Here is a 17,250-nt window from a genome sequence, read left to right on the forward strand (position 1 = left end):
GGTATCACCATTGATATCTCCTTGTGGAAATTTGAGACCAGCAAGTACTATGTGACCATCATTGATGCCCCGGGACACAGAGACTTCATCAAAAATATGATTACAGGCACATCTCAGGCTGACTGTGCTGTCCTGATTGTTGCTGCTGGTGTTGGTGAATTTGAAGCCGGTATCTCCAAGAATGGGCAGACCCGTGAGCATGCCCTTCTGGCTTATACACTGGGTGTAAAACAACTTATTGTTGGTGTTAACAAAATGGAGCCACCCTACAGCCAGAAGAGATATGAGGAAATCGTTAAGGAAGTCTGCACCTACATTAAGAAAATTGGCTACAACCCTGACACAGTAGCATTTGTGTCAATTTCTGGTTGGAATGGTGACAACATGCTGGAGCCAAGTGCTAACATGCCTTGGTTCAAAGGATGGAAAGTCACCCGTAAAGATGGCAATGCCAGTGGAACCACACTGCTTGAAGCTCTGGATTGCATTCTACCACCAATTCGTCCAACTGACAAGCCTTTGCGTCTGCCCCTCCAGGATGTCTACAAAATTGGCGGTATTGGTACCGTCCCTGTGGGTAGAGTAGAGACTGGTGTTCTCAAACCTGGCATGGTGGTCACTTTTGCTCCAGCCAACGTTACAACTGAAGTAAAATCTGTTGAAATGCACCATGGAGCTTTGAGTGAGGCTCTTCCTGGGGACAATGTGGGCTTGAACGTCAAGAACGTACCTATCAAAGATGTTCATCAAGGCAATGTGGCTGGTGATAGCAAAAATGACCCACCGATGGAAGCAGCTGGCTTCACAGCTCAGGTGATTATCCTGAACCATCCAGGCCAAATCAGTGCCGGCTATGCACCTGTGCTGGACTGTCACACTGCCCACATCGCCTGCAAGTTCGCTGAGCTGAAGGAGAAGATTGACCATCGTTCTGGGAAAAAGCTGGAAGATGATCCCAAGTTCCTGAAATCTGGTGACGCTGCCATTGTTGATATGGTTCCTGGCTAGCCCATGTGTGTTGAGAGCTTCTCTGACTATCCTCCTCTGGGTCGCTTTGCTGTTCGTGACATGAGACAGACAGTTGCTGTGGGTGTCATCAAAGCAGTGGACAAGAAGGCAGTTGGAGCTGGCAAGGTCACCAAGTCTGCCCAGAAAGCTCAGAAGGCTAAATGAATATTATCCCCAATACTTGCCACCCCAATACTTGTCTTAATCAGAGGTGGAAGAACGGTGTCAGAACTGTTTGTGTCAATTGGCCATTTAAGTTTAATAGTAAAAGACTGGTTAATGATAACAATGCATCGTAAAACCTTTAGAAGGAAGGGAGAGTGTTTTGTGGACCATTTGTTTTTTGTGTGTGTGTGGCAGTTTTAAGTTATTAGTTTTTAAAATCAGTACTTTTTAAAGGAAACAACTTGACCAACAATCTGTCACAGAATTTTGAGACCCATTAAAACAAAAGTTTAATGAGAAAAAAAAATACATTTTTTCATTCATAAGGTTCCTTTGATGTATTGCTTCAGAAAGAACAGTTTATTTCAGATATTTGACTTAGCTTAACATAAATCCTCAGTGTTTAGACATGTGTTTAACCTGTCACTATGGTTATTCATGTGGTAATTTATAGCACTTCAACATAGTTCACTATCTTTGAGCTTAGCACCCTTTTTCTAAATGTTTTTTTAATGCTTGTTTATTTTTGAGACAGAAACAGAGTGTGAGCTGGGAAGGGGCAGAGAGAGAGAGAGGGAGATATAGAATCCAAAACAGAATCCACAAAGTAGGAATGGCTTTCCATTTTTAAGTTGATTTTAAAACAATCAAAAGAATATTTCATACATAATTATATGAAATTCAAATTTCAATGTCCATGAATAAAATTTTACTGAAACATAGCCATGTTCTTTTGTTTATTTATTATATGGCTGCTTTCACAGTGCAGCAGCAGAGTTGAGTATTTGCCAGAGATTGGTCTACAAAGCCTAAAATATTTACTGTATTGGCCTTTCACAGAAAGTTTTTGACCTCTGAATAATACTACAACCAAATTTATCTTTTTGAAAATGTATACCTATCTTTTGAAAATGTATAGCTTCATGCTTAATACCCATTTCCCTTGGATTAAAAATCTAAAATTTTATCTAGGGATCCTATGATTGGGCCCCGCCCACCACTCCAGCTTCATCTCAGTGCATCCTCCCCATTCGTAACCGCTCGGCCTTCTCCCCGCCCCTGTGGTAGGTGTTCAGCGCCTTCTCTGTGCCTGTTCTTTCCCAGCTCTAGTTTGAAATGAAACTCATTAATAAGACCAAGTCAGGTCCATTCCTTCCCCTTTCTGTAACACCTTGCAATTTTCCCTTGTAAAGTTCATGACACTAATAACTTTTTTGTTCTATTTCTGTTCTCCTTGTTTGAATATAAACTCCTTGAAGATAAGGGCCATGTCTGCCTTGTTCATTGTTTTATGTGCAGTGACCAGGTCAGTGTTCACTATAGAACTGCTCTGGCATACATCTTGTTTTACTGAGTAACGTCTGGCACTCTGTCAGTCATGCCCTTTATTCTTAAGAGTGGACAGTAAGTGGGGCGCCTACGTGGCTCAGTCGGTTGAGCGTCCGGCTTTGGCTCAGGTCATGATCTCATGGGTTCGAGGCCTGCGTCAGGCTCTGTGCTGACAACTAGCTCAGAGCCTGGAGCCTGCTTCGGATTCTGTATCTCCCTCTCTCTCTGACCCTCCTCTGCTCATGCTGTCTCTCTCTCTCTCTCTCAAAAATAAATAAAACATTAGAAAAAAAATTTTAAGAGTGGACAGTAAGTTATAGTGTTATACATAGTTGATGCTCAATAAATACTTTCTGAATGATTCAGTTTAGTAAAACTTCAGTGATTTTGAATCCAGATGATCATTACATTTAAGTAACAAGATGTTTTCAATTCTCTGCTCAAGAAAAAGGCAAAGAATGGGGTGAAAACAGGCATTTAGTTATAGAAACAACAGTCAAGGTATGCCTTAGCTGTTTCTTAAACCTCTATGTGACATGAGAACAAATGATTATTTTGAAACACTGAAGAATCCTCAATGTCCAAAGGATTGTTATCTTTTGTATACTTGAATTATTAAGAAAACAGGATGAATATGTAAGGTTATTACTTAAAAAATTTTTTTAATGTTTATTTTTGAGAGAGAGAGAGAGTGCACATGCAAGCGGGCAAGGGGCAGAGAAGGAGACACAGAACCTGAAGCAGGCTCCAGGCTCTGAGCTGTCAGCACAGAGTCTGTTGTGGGGCTCAAACACACAAGCTGTGAGATCATGACCTGAACCAAAGTCATATGTTCAACCGACTGAGCCACCCAGGTGCCCCTATAAGATTCTTACTTTTAACAAGGCTTAAAACTTAAAAGTTTTTTGGTTAAAGCTCAAGCCTCAATATTAATCCTTTCATGTTCCTAGTGATATCATAATATTATTGATTAACAATACAGGCAGGATGTGTATAGAATAAAAATGTTCTTTTGTACTATTTTTCTCTCAGAGAGATAATAGTGGTCTCTCTTGCCAGTATGTGGGGCTGCTATGAAGCTAGCTCTCCATGCAAACTTAAGAATACGTTTTGAGAGAGATTATTAAAAACGAGGGCCCCTGAGAGCAAAAATATGCACTCATTTTAAATTCTAAGGCTAAAAGAGACAGACTGGCTTTCTGACTTATTCCCTAAGGGCAGAAGGAGGGGCATGTGTCAGAATTAGGGGTGAGGGCTAAGAGGAGCTCTTCCAATGTACACAGACACCCCTCCCTCCAAATTTTGATTTTTGTCATTGCAGCTTCTGTTTTGGGAATTGCTAATAGGAGAATGACAAAAGGGTGTCCTATTCCTCAGCCGTTTTGGGGAAAAGTGGATTAAAATGGTTGTGGGTACCTGGGTGACTCGGGTAAGCATCTGACTTCCTCTTAGGTCATGATCTTACAGTTCATGAATTAGAGCCCCACATTGGGCTTGCTGCTGTCAGTACAGAGACTACTTCAGATCCTCTGTCTCCCTCTCTCTCTTGGTTCCTCCCCCACTCACATTCTCTCTCTCAAAAATAAACATTTAAAAAATATAAAATGAGTGTATTTATGTATATAAAGAACAAATATGTCAGTCTGAAGGGGCCTTGGCTGGATTTAGGCCAAGAACTTAGGACTTAGGACAGAAAAACAGAATTACAGAGGTCAGCTGAGATCACTAGAGAAATGTGATCTCTCTAGATCACTAGAGATCTCTCTAGATCTCTCTAGATCACTAGAGAAATGAATCATCAGGTCACACCAATATCAAGGTTGGTCCTTTAAAACTGTTTACCTTAGCTCTGATTCCATGCTTATCATGCAAAGTTCTGATTACTAATACCTGACTTCCAAGGTGTTGAGCACCTGTGTGGCTGAATGAAAGATTTCCAATCACTAGAAAGGACTGTCCCCATGTTGTGCCTTAGTGTATTTATGCCACTGAGTGAGTGGATACAGTATGTGAGTGGTTTGTGAGAATCAGCCACTCTGAGCGCAACTCCAGGCCACTGACGGTGCTGGGGCCATTCTCCAAAAGGTGGTCGGTTTAGGAAGTTAATGTCAAATTCTGAGATCTTTTGGAGGAGTGTCATCCAGCCATCTCCTGCAGATTCCTCAGCCTTGTCAAATCCCCTTATTCTTTCTCATGCCCCTCCCCAGTGATCACTGGTTTTGGAATTACTGTACTTGGAAATCTAGAAGTTTTCCTGTAGTGCTATAAATTTAAGTACAACATTCAAACCTGCCTGGAAAAATAAATGTAAAATTGCTAACTATTTTAGTCACATTTTCTACATAATAGCCTGGTAGTGGAGAAGTATTTGTATTCTTATAGTGTTCCCTCTGTTTTCCCTTTTTGGTTAGCAGAACTCCTCCACCTATTTTCCCTCGGTCCGTGAAGTGCACCTCCTTCTCCCTGGTCACCCAAGCCGGAAACCTGGATGTATCCTTGTTCCTTACCTCTCCTTTCCCAACCACGGGCCCTCATCATTTCTACTTTGAGCCAGTACAATAGTCTCCTAACTATCTCTTTTTAACACTGTAATCTGTCATTTAGATTTTTACCAAAGTGGTAGTGGTTTTAAAAGTGTATCTTTCAAAACCACAGTTTTGAACTTTTTACTTTTCTATGTGAAACTAGTAGGTAGCTTTTTATATTTTTAATTTTTTTAATGTTTATTTTTGAGAGGGAGGGGGAGAGAGAGAGAGAGAGAGAGAGAGACCATGAGTTGGGGAGGAGCAGAGAGAGAGAGAGGGACTGAGGCTCTTAAGCAGACTCTGCACTGACAGCAGAGAACCCAGTGTGGGGCTCAAACTCAGGAACCACAAGATCTTGACCTGAGCTGGAAGTCTGAGCCACCCAGGTGCCCTGGCTTTTCATATTTTAACAGTGTAATCCCCACATTCATGAGCATGGCATACAAGGCTCCTCCTGCCCTGGCTGCTTCCCCCTTCCCCACTAACTCTTTCCTTCCCCCTTCTCCTCTCCTTTCCCAACCACGGGCCCTCATCTGGCAATGCTAGTCTTGAGAACTGGCTGTTTCACTCCTTGGCACGCTTGCACATGCCATGGATGTTCTCCACGTACTTGATCTGTCAGCAACATTCCACACTACAACACACTCCCTCCATTTTGAAGCACCTTCTTTCCTTGATTTCCATGACATCATTCCTTCTGGACTTCCCTCTTATCTGTCTGGTATTTCCCTCATTATTTTTTGCTGGCCACTCCTCGTCAACTTAGCCTTTGCGTGCCAGGCTTTCTTGGGGCTCAGTCTCAGGTTCTATTTTCCCTTGTAAGCCTTCTAAATTTACTAAATACTTACTGACGGTTTACTATAGGGCTGTTTATATGTAGCAAAAGTATATAAGATCATTTACGGTATAGCTAAGGTATATTTTTCTCATTGCAGTTTGGTTACCATAATAAAGATATCTATCTACAATTTCAGCCCATGAGAATTACTATAATATGTCAAAAGCATTGATTTTTAGACAGTTTACAGTAGCCCCCATGCTTTCTTCATTTGAGGGAGTGGTATTCTCCAGTGTTGCTCTGGCCCCTCATTCTACTATTGCATAAAAAGAGTAGGTTTAGCAACCCCCCTAAAGGATATCCTTGCAGTTCATTGACTAGCATTTGATGTTGTCTACATGCCTTACTAAATTAAATGGAATAACTAGGTAGAAATTGGGGCAAGCTATGATTTTTTATTTACAAGAACATTTTTCTTCAGGGAAAGAAATTGGAATTGGTAGATGAGACTCTCTGTGTTTATTATAGCCCAGGTCCCTGCCAGGAAATTATTCTGAAGAAAGTAAAAAATGTTTTTAAAGGAAAGAACTGTTAAGTAACAAAGATGTAAACTTTTCAGTGATGAATGATGTGCTGAGTGCTTATTGGAATTGCTTGACCCGAATAGCTCACTCTTCTTGCTATTTCCTGGCATTCCATTTATTATACTCAAGAACTTAATCTTTGATAGTTGTAAAGGGTTAATGCATGAGTCTGTTGGGGCTGCTAACATCAATACTAAAGAAGTGGCATACAAAGAAGTAATAATGACATTGCTGGAATTGAATAGAAAGTGTTAGCATGGAGAAAGAAATTTAACCCTTGATGTATTTTTAATCTTTAAAATGAGATTGACGTAGTAGTTGAGCATAAGCAAGATATTTTCATTTGCATTTTTTGTTTCTAATCTTGTGTGGAACAGAAGAAATTGAGAACTGGCCCTTTAATAAAACCCTGTTTACCTATCCTCTTCTAGTAGGAGTGGCTTAGGAACCTGTAGAGTGAGGTGTAACTACCAAATCTGCATTCTGACCTGCAACCTTGGAAAGAGTGCTGATACTACAAACCAGGAAGTGACAAATAATGGGCTTTAAACTCAGTAGGACTTGTCTTTCATAAGGAAAAGCCTCTCATAACAAAAAGAGAAGATTGAAGTAGTGATTTTACGTAGTTGTCATTAAATATTTGGAACTCTGCTGCAGATAAAGCCTTTGCAGAATACTTAGAATACAAAGCTTTCTGGGCCAGAAATTGATCTTCTGGCTTTTGAGTCGTATCTGATTGCTTCTTGGTTCATCTTTATTTTGTTAAAGTACCCTGCAGGCTGAACCCGGAGCCTCCGTTGTTTCCAGGTAGGTGGTCAACCTTTGGTAAAAATTTAGGATGTTTTTTAAAACAACCTCTTCAGAGAATCATTATTATTATTCAGAGAATTATGATATCAGTCTGTAGATATGTTTTAATGTTTAAATCTTCAACATAACTATAAATGACCACATTTTTTTGTCTTTTCTGATCAGCTTTGTAGAAAATGTTGTTTTTAACAAATAAGCAGATCTATCAAATGGTGAACTTAAAAAAAGATGGTGAATTAAATGAGTTCTATTTTGTTTTCCACTAATTTATATACATGAATACTTTTATACTTCATATATAAGTACTTTATACTTTGTATGTATAGAAGTTTGTGTATATATATATATATATATACTAAGTATGCTTAATATATATATACTAAGAAATAAAAAAGTATATTGAAATTATTCTATTAACTATCAACTTCCTGATGGTATTTGATAATGTATTTAAGATATTTATGTACTCAAATAAAATTGTGTTTTATTGTTAATATTTTATGTCTGAGTTTCATGCCTTTCACTTGTAGGAAACCGACTGAATATTTATAATTGGCTTTCTACTTCGTTAGTCTGTTTTTTGAATAGTTTGATATTTATTATTTCAGAGAAATTTTTAAATGTTAATCTTCCACAACTATATTAAAATATTTCTTGTTTCTCTTTATAAAGTTAACCATCCACTTATGACACTAGAAGTATTTCAAAGATAGTGACCTTGAAAGATTGAGTTATGTGCTAACTGCTGTTCACAAATGGCTGTGGGAATCAGAAAAGAAATGTGTTAGGATCAAGAATCAAGTTCCTTAACTTTCTCTACCACTAGTGATCCTTTTTATTTTTCTTTTATGGACACTAGTCTTCAAAACACTTTGTCCACCAAACAAGTAGTATATTCTAAACAATAAAATCTTAGAACATTATTGATTATTAGACAAACATTATTTGCAATGAGAGTTTCTTATGAGCCTGAATAACTCCTCTGGGCTAATGTAATTCAGCCTCAAAGAGACCTGACATTTTACTTAGCTTGAATAACTTTATTGTAGGTAATCATTTGGATATTTTTTATTTTTTGAAGTATTGATAATAATGTCTGAATTTTCATAAACTACTATTGTGGAATCTTAAGCTGTCTGGGTATGGCAAATTGGAAGCTAGTGGTCTAAAATGCAGAAATTTTGTTCTTAATCTCTTTGAGGTTTCATAAAATATAATGAAGGTCATCTAGTATAATGTAACAAAGATTCCATAGCCACTAGCCATGGAGAAGAAACAGGAGAAAGATAAAAGGAAGCGGCATCTGTCAAGGGGAATACCAGGGAGGAATTTAAGGCATATATTTGGGCCCCTTAAATCTCCATATATTTATCCCTATTTTCCAACTTAAACTTTTTTACCCCAGTTAGGTCAATAAACTGACTTCAAAACAAACATTACCTATGTTCTTTATGTATTTACTCTGTATTCGTGTGTCAGTTACTCTCTCTCAAAATTTCTTTATCTCTCTGTTTTCCCTATTCATGTCCTTCCTTCAGCTCTGCTGAAGACACTTCTCCAGTGTGAAGCCTTATCTGATCATGCTGATCCACAGTATTATTTCTTGCCTTTAGACTTTTATAGTATGTTGCCTCTATCAGTACTTTAGTACTTAATATTATAGCCTGTCATATTTAACTTAAAAGTCTCCCATGTTTCTTCAACTATACCATAAGTTGTTTGAGAACAAGGAGCTTAACTTGTATACATCATGTTTATCCTTAGCCATCTAGTGCAGTGATACACGTTTTGTAGGTTCTAAATAAATATTTGCTGAATGAATAAGGGATATATCGTCTTGCCAACAGTTGCCTCAGGTGTTATGCTACCTCCCTCTACTGTGTTTATTCATGTAATTAACCACCTAAAATGTTTCTAGAAATCAGACCATTGGTTATCATATTATTATTGTTTTTGTTTTGGTATACAATGCATGCAAGACTTTTTTATATTAGATGACTTTAACAGTGTTATGTTACCTACAAAGAAAGAACAAGCTGGATTTTGTTACAAATAAATTAAAGGAAATACTCTGAATTCTAGCCTGTTGCCTTTTATATTTTAAGAAAATATAACAAAGTTTACTGATATATAAAGTTTTAAAAATGGTCAAAAATTTCAGATACATTATGGATTAAGAGAGTGGTTTTGATTTGATGATTAGAACTCTGCTGACTCGGTGGTCATGGTAGACAGTTGGATTGTAGAATTTGTTTATTAATTTTTTATTGGATTGTAGAATTTAAATTGAAGATTAGTGATTGTCAAATACTATGAACAAACTTTTATGAAGAGACAATTTGAAACCTCTTCCCATTTACACAAGTTATTATGTTACACACTTTAAAATAATTTTATCTACTCCCAGTATTACCCCTGTCAGGTAAGTTTTGTTAACACATTTTTTTAATGTTTATTTATTTATTTTGAGAGGGAGAGAGCGCAGGGTGGGGGGGGGCGGTGGAGAGAGAGAGAGAGAGAGAGAGAGAGAGAGAGAGAGAGAGAGTCCCACACAGGTTCCATGCTGCCAGTGCAGAGCCTGAGGCAGGACTCAATCTCACGAACTGTGAGATCATAACCTAAGCCCAAATCAAGAGTAGGATGCTAAACCTATTGAGCCACCCAGGCGCCCCTATTAACCAACTTTTTATAGATACAGAAAACTGATGTTTTAAAAGGCCAAATTACTACCAAACTTTCACATTTACAGTCTACACAACAGGTCATTTTGACTTGAAAATTCATGTTTGAATCACTATGTTATAGTATCTTATATTTTCCAATACTCAGTGTAATTCTTCTGTCATTTTAGCACCTGACCAGACAGGAATTCTGGCAGCTGCTCCAGCAGAACTATGGTAATGAGCTAGGCTTAAATGCTGAAGAGATGGAAAACCTATCTTTGTCAATCGATGACAATGTGCAGACAAGGTAGAGCAAAATGTTTTTAACTATCAGGACTTATTAATCATTAATTAAAGCAGAATTATTTTAGACTTTACTAATTTGAAATTTCTGTTAAGTTATCCTTGGGTGGAATTTGCTTCTTTGGTCTCTGTAGTGGAATGAAGTGAAAGGTGAGGACATTGAATAGTTTGCTAAATTGGTAAGTAAATATATGACATATAAGGAAATGTTAATTTTATAACTCTGTTATCTAGGATTTGCTTAAAGCGTGGTTTTAGTAAAGCATAAAAAGCTTTGAGGTTGTAGATAACTATAAAATAAATTAGCTGGTAAGTATTTTGAGGGATACAAAGATAATATGATGTTTCCTCAAGGAAACCCTAGCGTAGTGCTCAACATGTACTTGGCACTCAATAAATATTAATAGATTAATGAAAGGAGCTGTTAGTACTATGGAGAATGCAAATAATTGTGATACAGGGCTGAAAATGACAAAGGCCAAAAGGAGCAATAGATAATGTGATAAAGAAATTCAGAGATGAGATTATTTTTGACTGATGGGGATTCATTTGGAAGAGTGGACATTTTTATTAATCTACACAAATAAAAGTGCATTTTGTCCAATGGTAATTGAGGTCACAGCAATAAAAACAAAGAATACATTAAAATTCTATAGTAGATGTTGTAAGTGTAGGAAGTAAGTGAAAGAAGCGAGTAACGCAAGACCAGGTAATGTATGATTCCGTTTATGTGAAGTGGAGTCCAGAATGAATCTACAGAGACAGAAAGTAGATTAGTACTTGCCAGGGGCTGGGAGGAAGGGAGAATGGGGAATGATTACTAATGGGTTCAGGATTTCTTTATGGGGATGAACATGCTCTAAACGCAGATAGTAGTTGTGGCTGTGCAACTCTGTAAACCACTGCACTGTACACATTAAATGGGGTGAATTTTGTAGAATGTGAATTATATCTTAATAAAACTCTTAAAAATTGTTAGCAAATAAATGTAAAAATGGAAATTTTTCAGAAGTCTCAGTGTGTTTACAGTTTTTCTCTATTTAGGTAGTCTTCTAGTTATGCTGATCCTCTTTATCTTGTTTCAGCTCAGCATCAATATTTTAGACTTTTTTACATGGTTGCACATGCATATTTTATTAGTTTTCTGTAAAGTTAAAAATTTCCATTGTACTACTCTCCTTGAAAAGTTTACTAGTTTCAGGTCCTGGAGCAGGGTAGAAAAGCAGTTGACATACTGTAGAGAGCCTTGGGTTATGAGGAAGATCTGGATTCAAGTCTGGATCTGGCCACCAAGTATCTGAAACCTCAAGCAAATCTCTTAGCCTTTTTAATCCTCACTTTACCCATCTCTGAAATGAGGTAGTTAAATAAATGAGATAATCTCCAAGGTCCCTGCCAACTCAAGGAGTTTCTAGTCTTTGAAGAAAGAGAGAGTAAGTATTTTTGACCAAATGCTTTATATACTCTAAGGTCCTGCTTTTTGAGGTCATTACAGAACTACTTCTGGTGATTGAGTGCTTTCAAAGAGTAGATGTGGCCAGATCCTCATTTCCCCTTCTCTTCCTTTTCCCTTTCTTCCTATTCCTAAAAGAAGCATATCTGTCTCAAACCTTTTTTACTCCGCTCTTCCATCTTCTTTGTATTCATTTTCAATTTCTCCATCACTCTCTCTCCTTTTTCCTTTCTGTATTTCTCCACAACTCACTCTCATCCTTAAAATCCTCACGTGCAGACACTCTGCCGCTGGGCTAGTCTCAAAGAGCCATTTTTCTTGTTAGGTCCGCCTCAGCCTTGCCATTCTACCTGGCCAGGAGTGATTTGGTGGCAGACCTAAGTTTTAACTTGGGTGGGGTAGAATAGGGGTGGAAGCCCTTTGTCTTTTCTCTTCCTTCCTCAGGATAACCTAGCTAAAGATGTTAGGCTGCTACTTTATTTTAGAAGAGCTTTAAGTCTCTATCTAGCAATGATTACATAAGAATAATAATTGCTTAATAAGTTTGAGGCCTGGAAATTAGATCAGTTGTACTTCTTTTATATTTAATAGATTTTCCTTTCTTTATGCTCCTCCCTGAGAGAAGAAAAGCAAGTCCCAGGATGTTTGTTGTAGTCATGTTCCTATGACCATTTGAAAGCTATTCCTGAAACCTTGTTCTTAGGAACAATAAGAACAAGAAAAGGGGCATGGACTAATCAGTGGGGTCTGTGCTAGGACATCAGGAGCACCCTCTTCTGGGAGGGATTCGCCACCTCAGCTGGAACTGAGTCCAGCTGACTCAGTTGAAGGAAGGAGATCCAAAGCTGCCTTCTGATGACTGGCATCTAATCCAAACATCTAGCCAGCACATTTCAAAGCTTTGTGGCAGTCCAAACTGAAATTTAAACCAGCTATAATAATCATTCGGTTACTTGCTGTTATTGCCATTTGTGCTTGGTTAATTTTTTAATGGTTTCTAAAATTTATAAGATCTCATATGAGCACATCTTATTTTCAGAAATAAAGGCAATCTGCATGTGATGTAAAGAGATGGCCTTGTTATAAGTAGCACTTATTTGTTACATTGCAAAAACCATTCGTTGTCAAAATGCTGTATAATAGAAAAGACCTCAGTGGGGAGACTAAATCACTTACTTATATGGAATTAACCTTGATTATATTTCTATAATGATGTGTTTCTTATAGAAGTCCAGGAAGAAGCAGCTTGGATGACTGTGGGGAGAGAGATGAAAAATTTTCCAAGTCCATCAGTTTTACCCGAGAATCAGTTAATCGTGTTTCAGAAACAGAGTCAATTGATGGAAATTCACCAAAAGGGGTTAGTGTATGATATCCCTTTTAAAATATATCTGATGCTGTCATATGTTAGTCATAATATCAGATCAAATAAAAATACAGTGTGCAGAATTTTTAAAATTTAAGATTTCAAGCTGCTCCTTTATTTTAGGAAAAAGGTTTTAAGTCTGTAAGTAACTGAGGTTATATGGGAATAATATGTGATTCTGTTCAGATCTGGATATGATGCAAAACTACCAGACAGTTCCCTGAGCATCCATCTATAAGGGGGATAGGCATCATTAAAAACAAAATAAGATAGAAATTCGTAGTTAGCAGAATTTTTCTCAGGGTGAGTGGTGTGTGGTGAGAAGAATCTGTTTTGCAGGGGAAGATGAGAATCCTGAGTAGCATGCTTGAGTAACAGTAGATGCTTCGTAAACTGACCATGAGAGCAGGCACATCCAGTTAGTTAATAGTTTTTGCCTTTATCTTTTCAAATATCATTATAAGCCCATTGCTTTTTCCCCCCAATGGGTTTCTATCATTTAAGTCATTATTTATTATTATTTTTAATACTCAGTTTGTCTTCCTGACAAGAGGAGCCCCTTCAGGTGGGCTCCTTTGTCTTTTAGAAATGGTCAATAATCTTTGATGGCTTCCTTTCTTTCTGGCACAATGATGTGTCCCAGGCACATTTTGTACACTTACTGTCCCAAACTTAGTATTAGCCATTTTCCTAAAGGGCCATCTTTCTTAGTGAAGAATGGTATTTAGAGACTGCATTCTTTCTAAGTGCTGAGAGTGCTCCTACTATACAGCTTTTGTTCTGATGACTGGGGATGCAAGTCTGGGGCCAAAGCTGAATTTCATGGTTTAAAGTAGAGCTTTAGTTTCTAATTCTATCTCTGCCACTTGTTACCTGAATGCTCTTAAGTTAACTTAACTACTTAACATTTCTATGCTTTTGTTTTCTCAGCTGTAAGATGAAGACAATAATACTCCATAGTATTTTTAATAAGGATTACATGAATTAATAGATGTGAAATTGCTTTAAACAATCCCTGTTACACATTAAGTATTCAACAACCATAAGCTATTATAATTGACGGTGAATCTGCACGTGGCCAGCAATGGGCCTTTGGTAACTTCTCCCTTGGAGCTCTCAGCATCTCCTGTGAATAAATGTTGGGAAAACATTGAAATTAAATATGTAAAGGCCGCCAAGTTATCACCTTTTTTCAGGCAATCATCATGCATCTGTCTCAGTCTGATTTTATGTTGTGGATTTCTTGCAAAACTCTTTATCTAGAGATTCTTAGGACCTTACTACTGTAGCAAGGGAGGTACTTCTGGGTGCTTATCTCTTTTTGTGTTCTCATGGAGGAAACCAAACCACTCAATTTGGGAGAGGTAACAGGACAGGAAGTCTCCTGCAATCTCCTGATCCTTTTATAAAAATCTGACTTTGAGGACAAGATTCTCAAAATTACTAATCTTGAGTCCTTCTTACAACCTCCTTGACATGGTCTTCTGTACCTGCTCTTAGAATAGTTACTCCATTGGTTCTTGCTTCCAGCTTTGTCTCTGAGGGAGGTCATGTTTCATTTAAGAAAAGAGAATGGAATGTACAGGAAGATTTTAATGTTTTAAGATTGCATTCAAGAACAGTAAGATGAGGTAGATTCTTAGATGTCAAATACCATAGGTCACTAACTTTGTTTTCTTTTTACTTCCAAGAAAGTTGGAAATAACAAAATGTGAGAAAAAACATTTTTTCTAAGATGAAATAGGTCTTTCTTGAGTTATAAAATTAATATTCTTTGTAAAAATTCAGGAAATATAGAAAAGAACACAAAGAAATAAAAACTGGTCAGATGTCAACCACTAAAAAATAGTGACTGTTACTTTTCCTGTAAGTATTTGTCTATCTTCTTTATAATTGGAGCCATACCTTAATTAGGAACAATATGAGAAATATGTGTGTAAAATTACTCAGCATCTGCTAAAAAGGCTCTGGGTCAGCTAAGTGAGCATGTTGCTTTGTAGTGTGGGACACCCAAATAAATCAAGTCTCAATTTTAGCAGTATCTCTGCTTGAAGAATCAGTCCTCTGACCAGGGTAGTTTAACTTTTTTATAAATTGTAGCCTGGGTCCCAGTTGTTATTCTGCTCCCTGAGTGGCCAATAGAAGCCTTTATGCCCTCTGGAGCTTCAGTGCTGATCAGAGATCTCCTGGGGCAGGAAGTGTCAGGATTGTAGATATACTCTCTTTCAGTGCAAGGAAGTCCTTTGTTGTATAGTTGATATTTTTATGCTGTTCTATTAAACTGAATTATAATACTATTCTATTTGAATACTAACATGGCAATAGCATTCATACCTTAGCACCTAACATTAAATTTATTATAGAAATGACATATCTTGATTAAACCATTCTCAGAAAGTATAGAGAGCATCAAATATTGAATATATTTTAGTGCCCAATCCCTTAATCCCTTAGCGGCAAAGCCAACTGTGTTCTTAAGAGTTTGCTGTGAAATTGTTTCCTGTTGATCCTCTCTCCTCCACTGTACTCTTATGTGACTCTTATTCTATTTTCTTTCTCTTTCCCCTGTAGTTACTGGTCTTGAGAATGGGAGAATTTTCTTCCTTGAGATGATGGGGCAGGTATTGTCTGGGGTCTAATCGGGTTTGACTCCTCTCCCCTGCCCACCCTAAAGAAACGACTGTTCTGTTATTGTCCTCTGCTCCCCTTTTCCTTCTGCTCAAGTGATTCACATGATGTTAACTGTGAGTTCTTTTTATATAATGTTCTTCCTAGATTTATTGTTCAGTACCGTGTAAGAAGATTTCAGAATATATTATCATATATAATTGTTTACCAATATTTTATGGACTATATTGGAAAAGTGATGGATGCAAACAATACATTTTCCAAAGAGCTGTATTTCAAAGAGTTTTTATTATTTAAGATCTCACTTTAAATTCTCAGCCAATAATCTGTTTTTTAAAGTGGATTGTTTGCCTTTTAGGGGTTAGGGAAAGAGAAACCCCAAAGTGAGAAACAGATGAAAAAGAGTCCTTTACTAACTTCAGAGAAGAGGTTAAGTAGAGTGTCATCAAAATCATTGGATTTGAATAAAAACGAATATCTTTCTCTGGACAAAAGCAGCACCTCAGATTCTGTTGATGAAGGTAAAGAATTTCTTACAAATTATAATAAAATTTCAGTTGTGTCTCTTAATGTTTATTTTTGTTTTGGGTGAGTGCAGATTGAGAATTTATTCACATTCTCACTCTATAAAGAACCAAAGGAATGGTGGAAGTTGATACAAAATAGGGGAAGAAGCTGCTAGATCTAACCCATCTCCACTTTTCAGAAGCCTGGATTGCGAAGATCTCCATCACATTTAGCCTTCAAAACTCCAAGCCTTAAGTCAATGGAGATGGAACAGTAGCCATGGAAAAGCAAACCTGGATAAAAATCTGCATGGTGTTTTAGACGCCATAGATTGTGCTTTCTTTTAACTACCAAAAACAAAAATAAAAAAAAAAAAAGGAAGGAAAAAGAAAGAGAAAGAGATGCAAAAGTAGAGAATATAATAAAAATAAAATCCAGCTTCTCTTAAAGGAAACTTTATAGAAAATCATGTTCTACTTTCTCTAAGTTAATACTGAAAACCTGGAGCTTATCATACTTATTAAGTGGATATTTTAAGGAATCTTTTTGTTTTAATTGTAATGTTGACATCTGAAGTCAGTGAGGGGACATTGGGAAAGATACTGAGTAGTGACTACTTTCTAATTTCAGGAAAGGGAACAATGCCAGTGGATTTTGCTGTATCTGCCGTCTGTCTGGCAATATTCAGAATATTGGGAATGGGGACATTATAGTGGTTTGGATCTGTAGGACATGACTGTATTTGCTAGTTCAGCTACTATTTCAGATTAGACCTGGTGTGGGAGCTCCTGAAGCCTTTTACTGTAAGTGAAAACCAAATCCATGAAAACCCAAACTAAATCCAAGTCAAATCTAAAATCAAATCCAAATCCAAAAGCAAACCAAGACACATTCCCTGAAAAGCAAAATCCAAATCAAGTTAGAATTTGGTTTGGGAATGCTGTAGTAAGTATCTTTAATGAAAACTAAATCCATGATCTTGAAAACATAAACAAAAATACAGTAGTTCCTAAAAATAATAGAATGCATTTGGACAGTTGTTGAATTATTTTGAAAAGATAGTTGAGAGTTTTTTAGGAGGACTGAGCTCCATGAATGACTGGACTCTCTTAGTGTCCTTATCACTCATGC

General features: G+C 37.2%; 1 protein-coding gene and 1 pseudogene across 1 annotated transcript in view; both read left to right on the plus strand.

The window, feature by feature from the left end:
- The window catches only part of LOC115291757, a 1,823-nt pseudogene extending 510 nt beyond the window's left edge, over positions 1 to 1,313 (plus strand).
- The window catches only part of GRAMD1C (GRAM domain containing 1C), a 67,379-nt gene that overhangs the window by 16,783 nt on the left and 33,346 nt on the right, over positions 1 to 17,250 (plus strand). The window contains exons 4-6 of the mRNA XM_029939325.1: positions 10,051 to 10,169; positions 12,846 to 12,978; positions 15,971 to 16,133. Of these exons, the coding sequence (XP_029795185.1) occupies positions 10,051 to 10,169; positions 12,846 to 12,978; positions 15,971 to 16,133 (415 nt within the window). The remainder of the gene's footprint in view (positions 1 to 10,050; positions 10,170 to 12,845; positions 12,979 to 15,970; positions 16,134 to 17,250) is intronic.

Source organism: Suricata suricatta, chromosome 5 (assembly GCF_006229205.1).
Source record: "Suricata suricatta isolate VVHF042 chromosome 5, meerkat_22Aug2017_6uvM2_HiC, whole genome shotgun sequence".
Taxonomy (NCBI): domain Eukaryota; kingdom Metazoa; phylum Chordata; class Mammalia; order Carnivora; family Herpestidae; genus Suricata; species Suricata suricatta.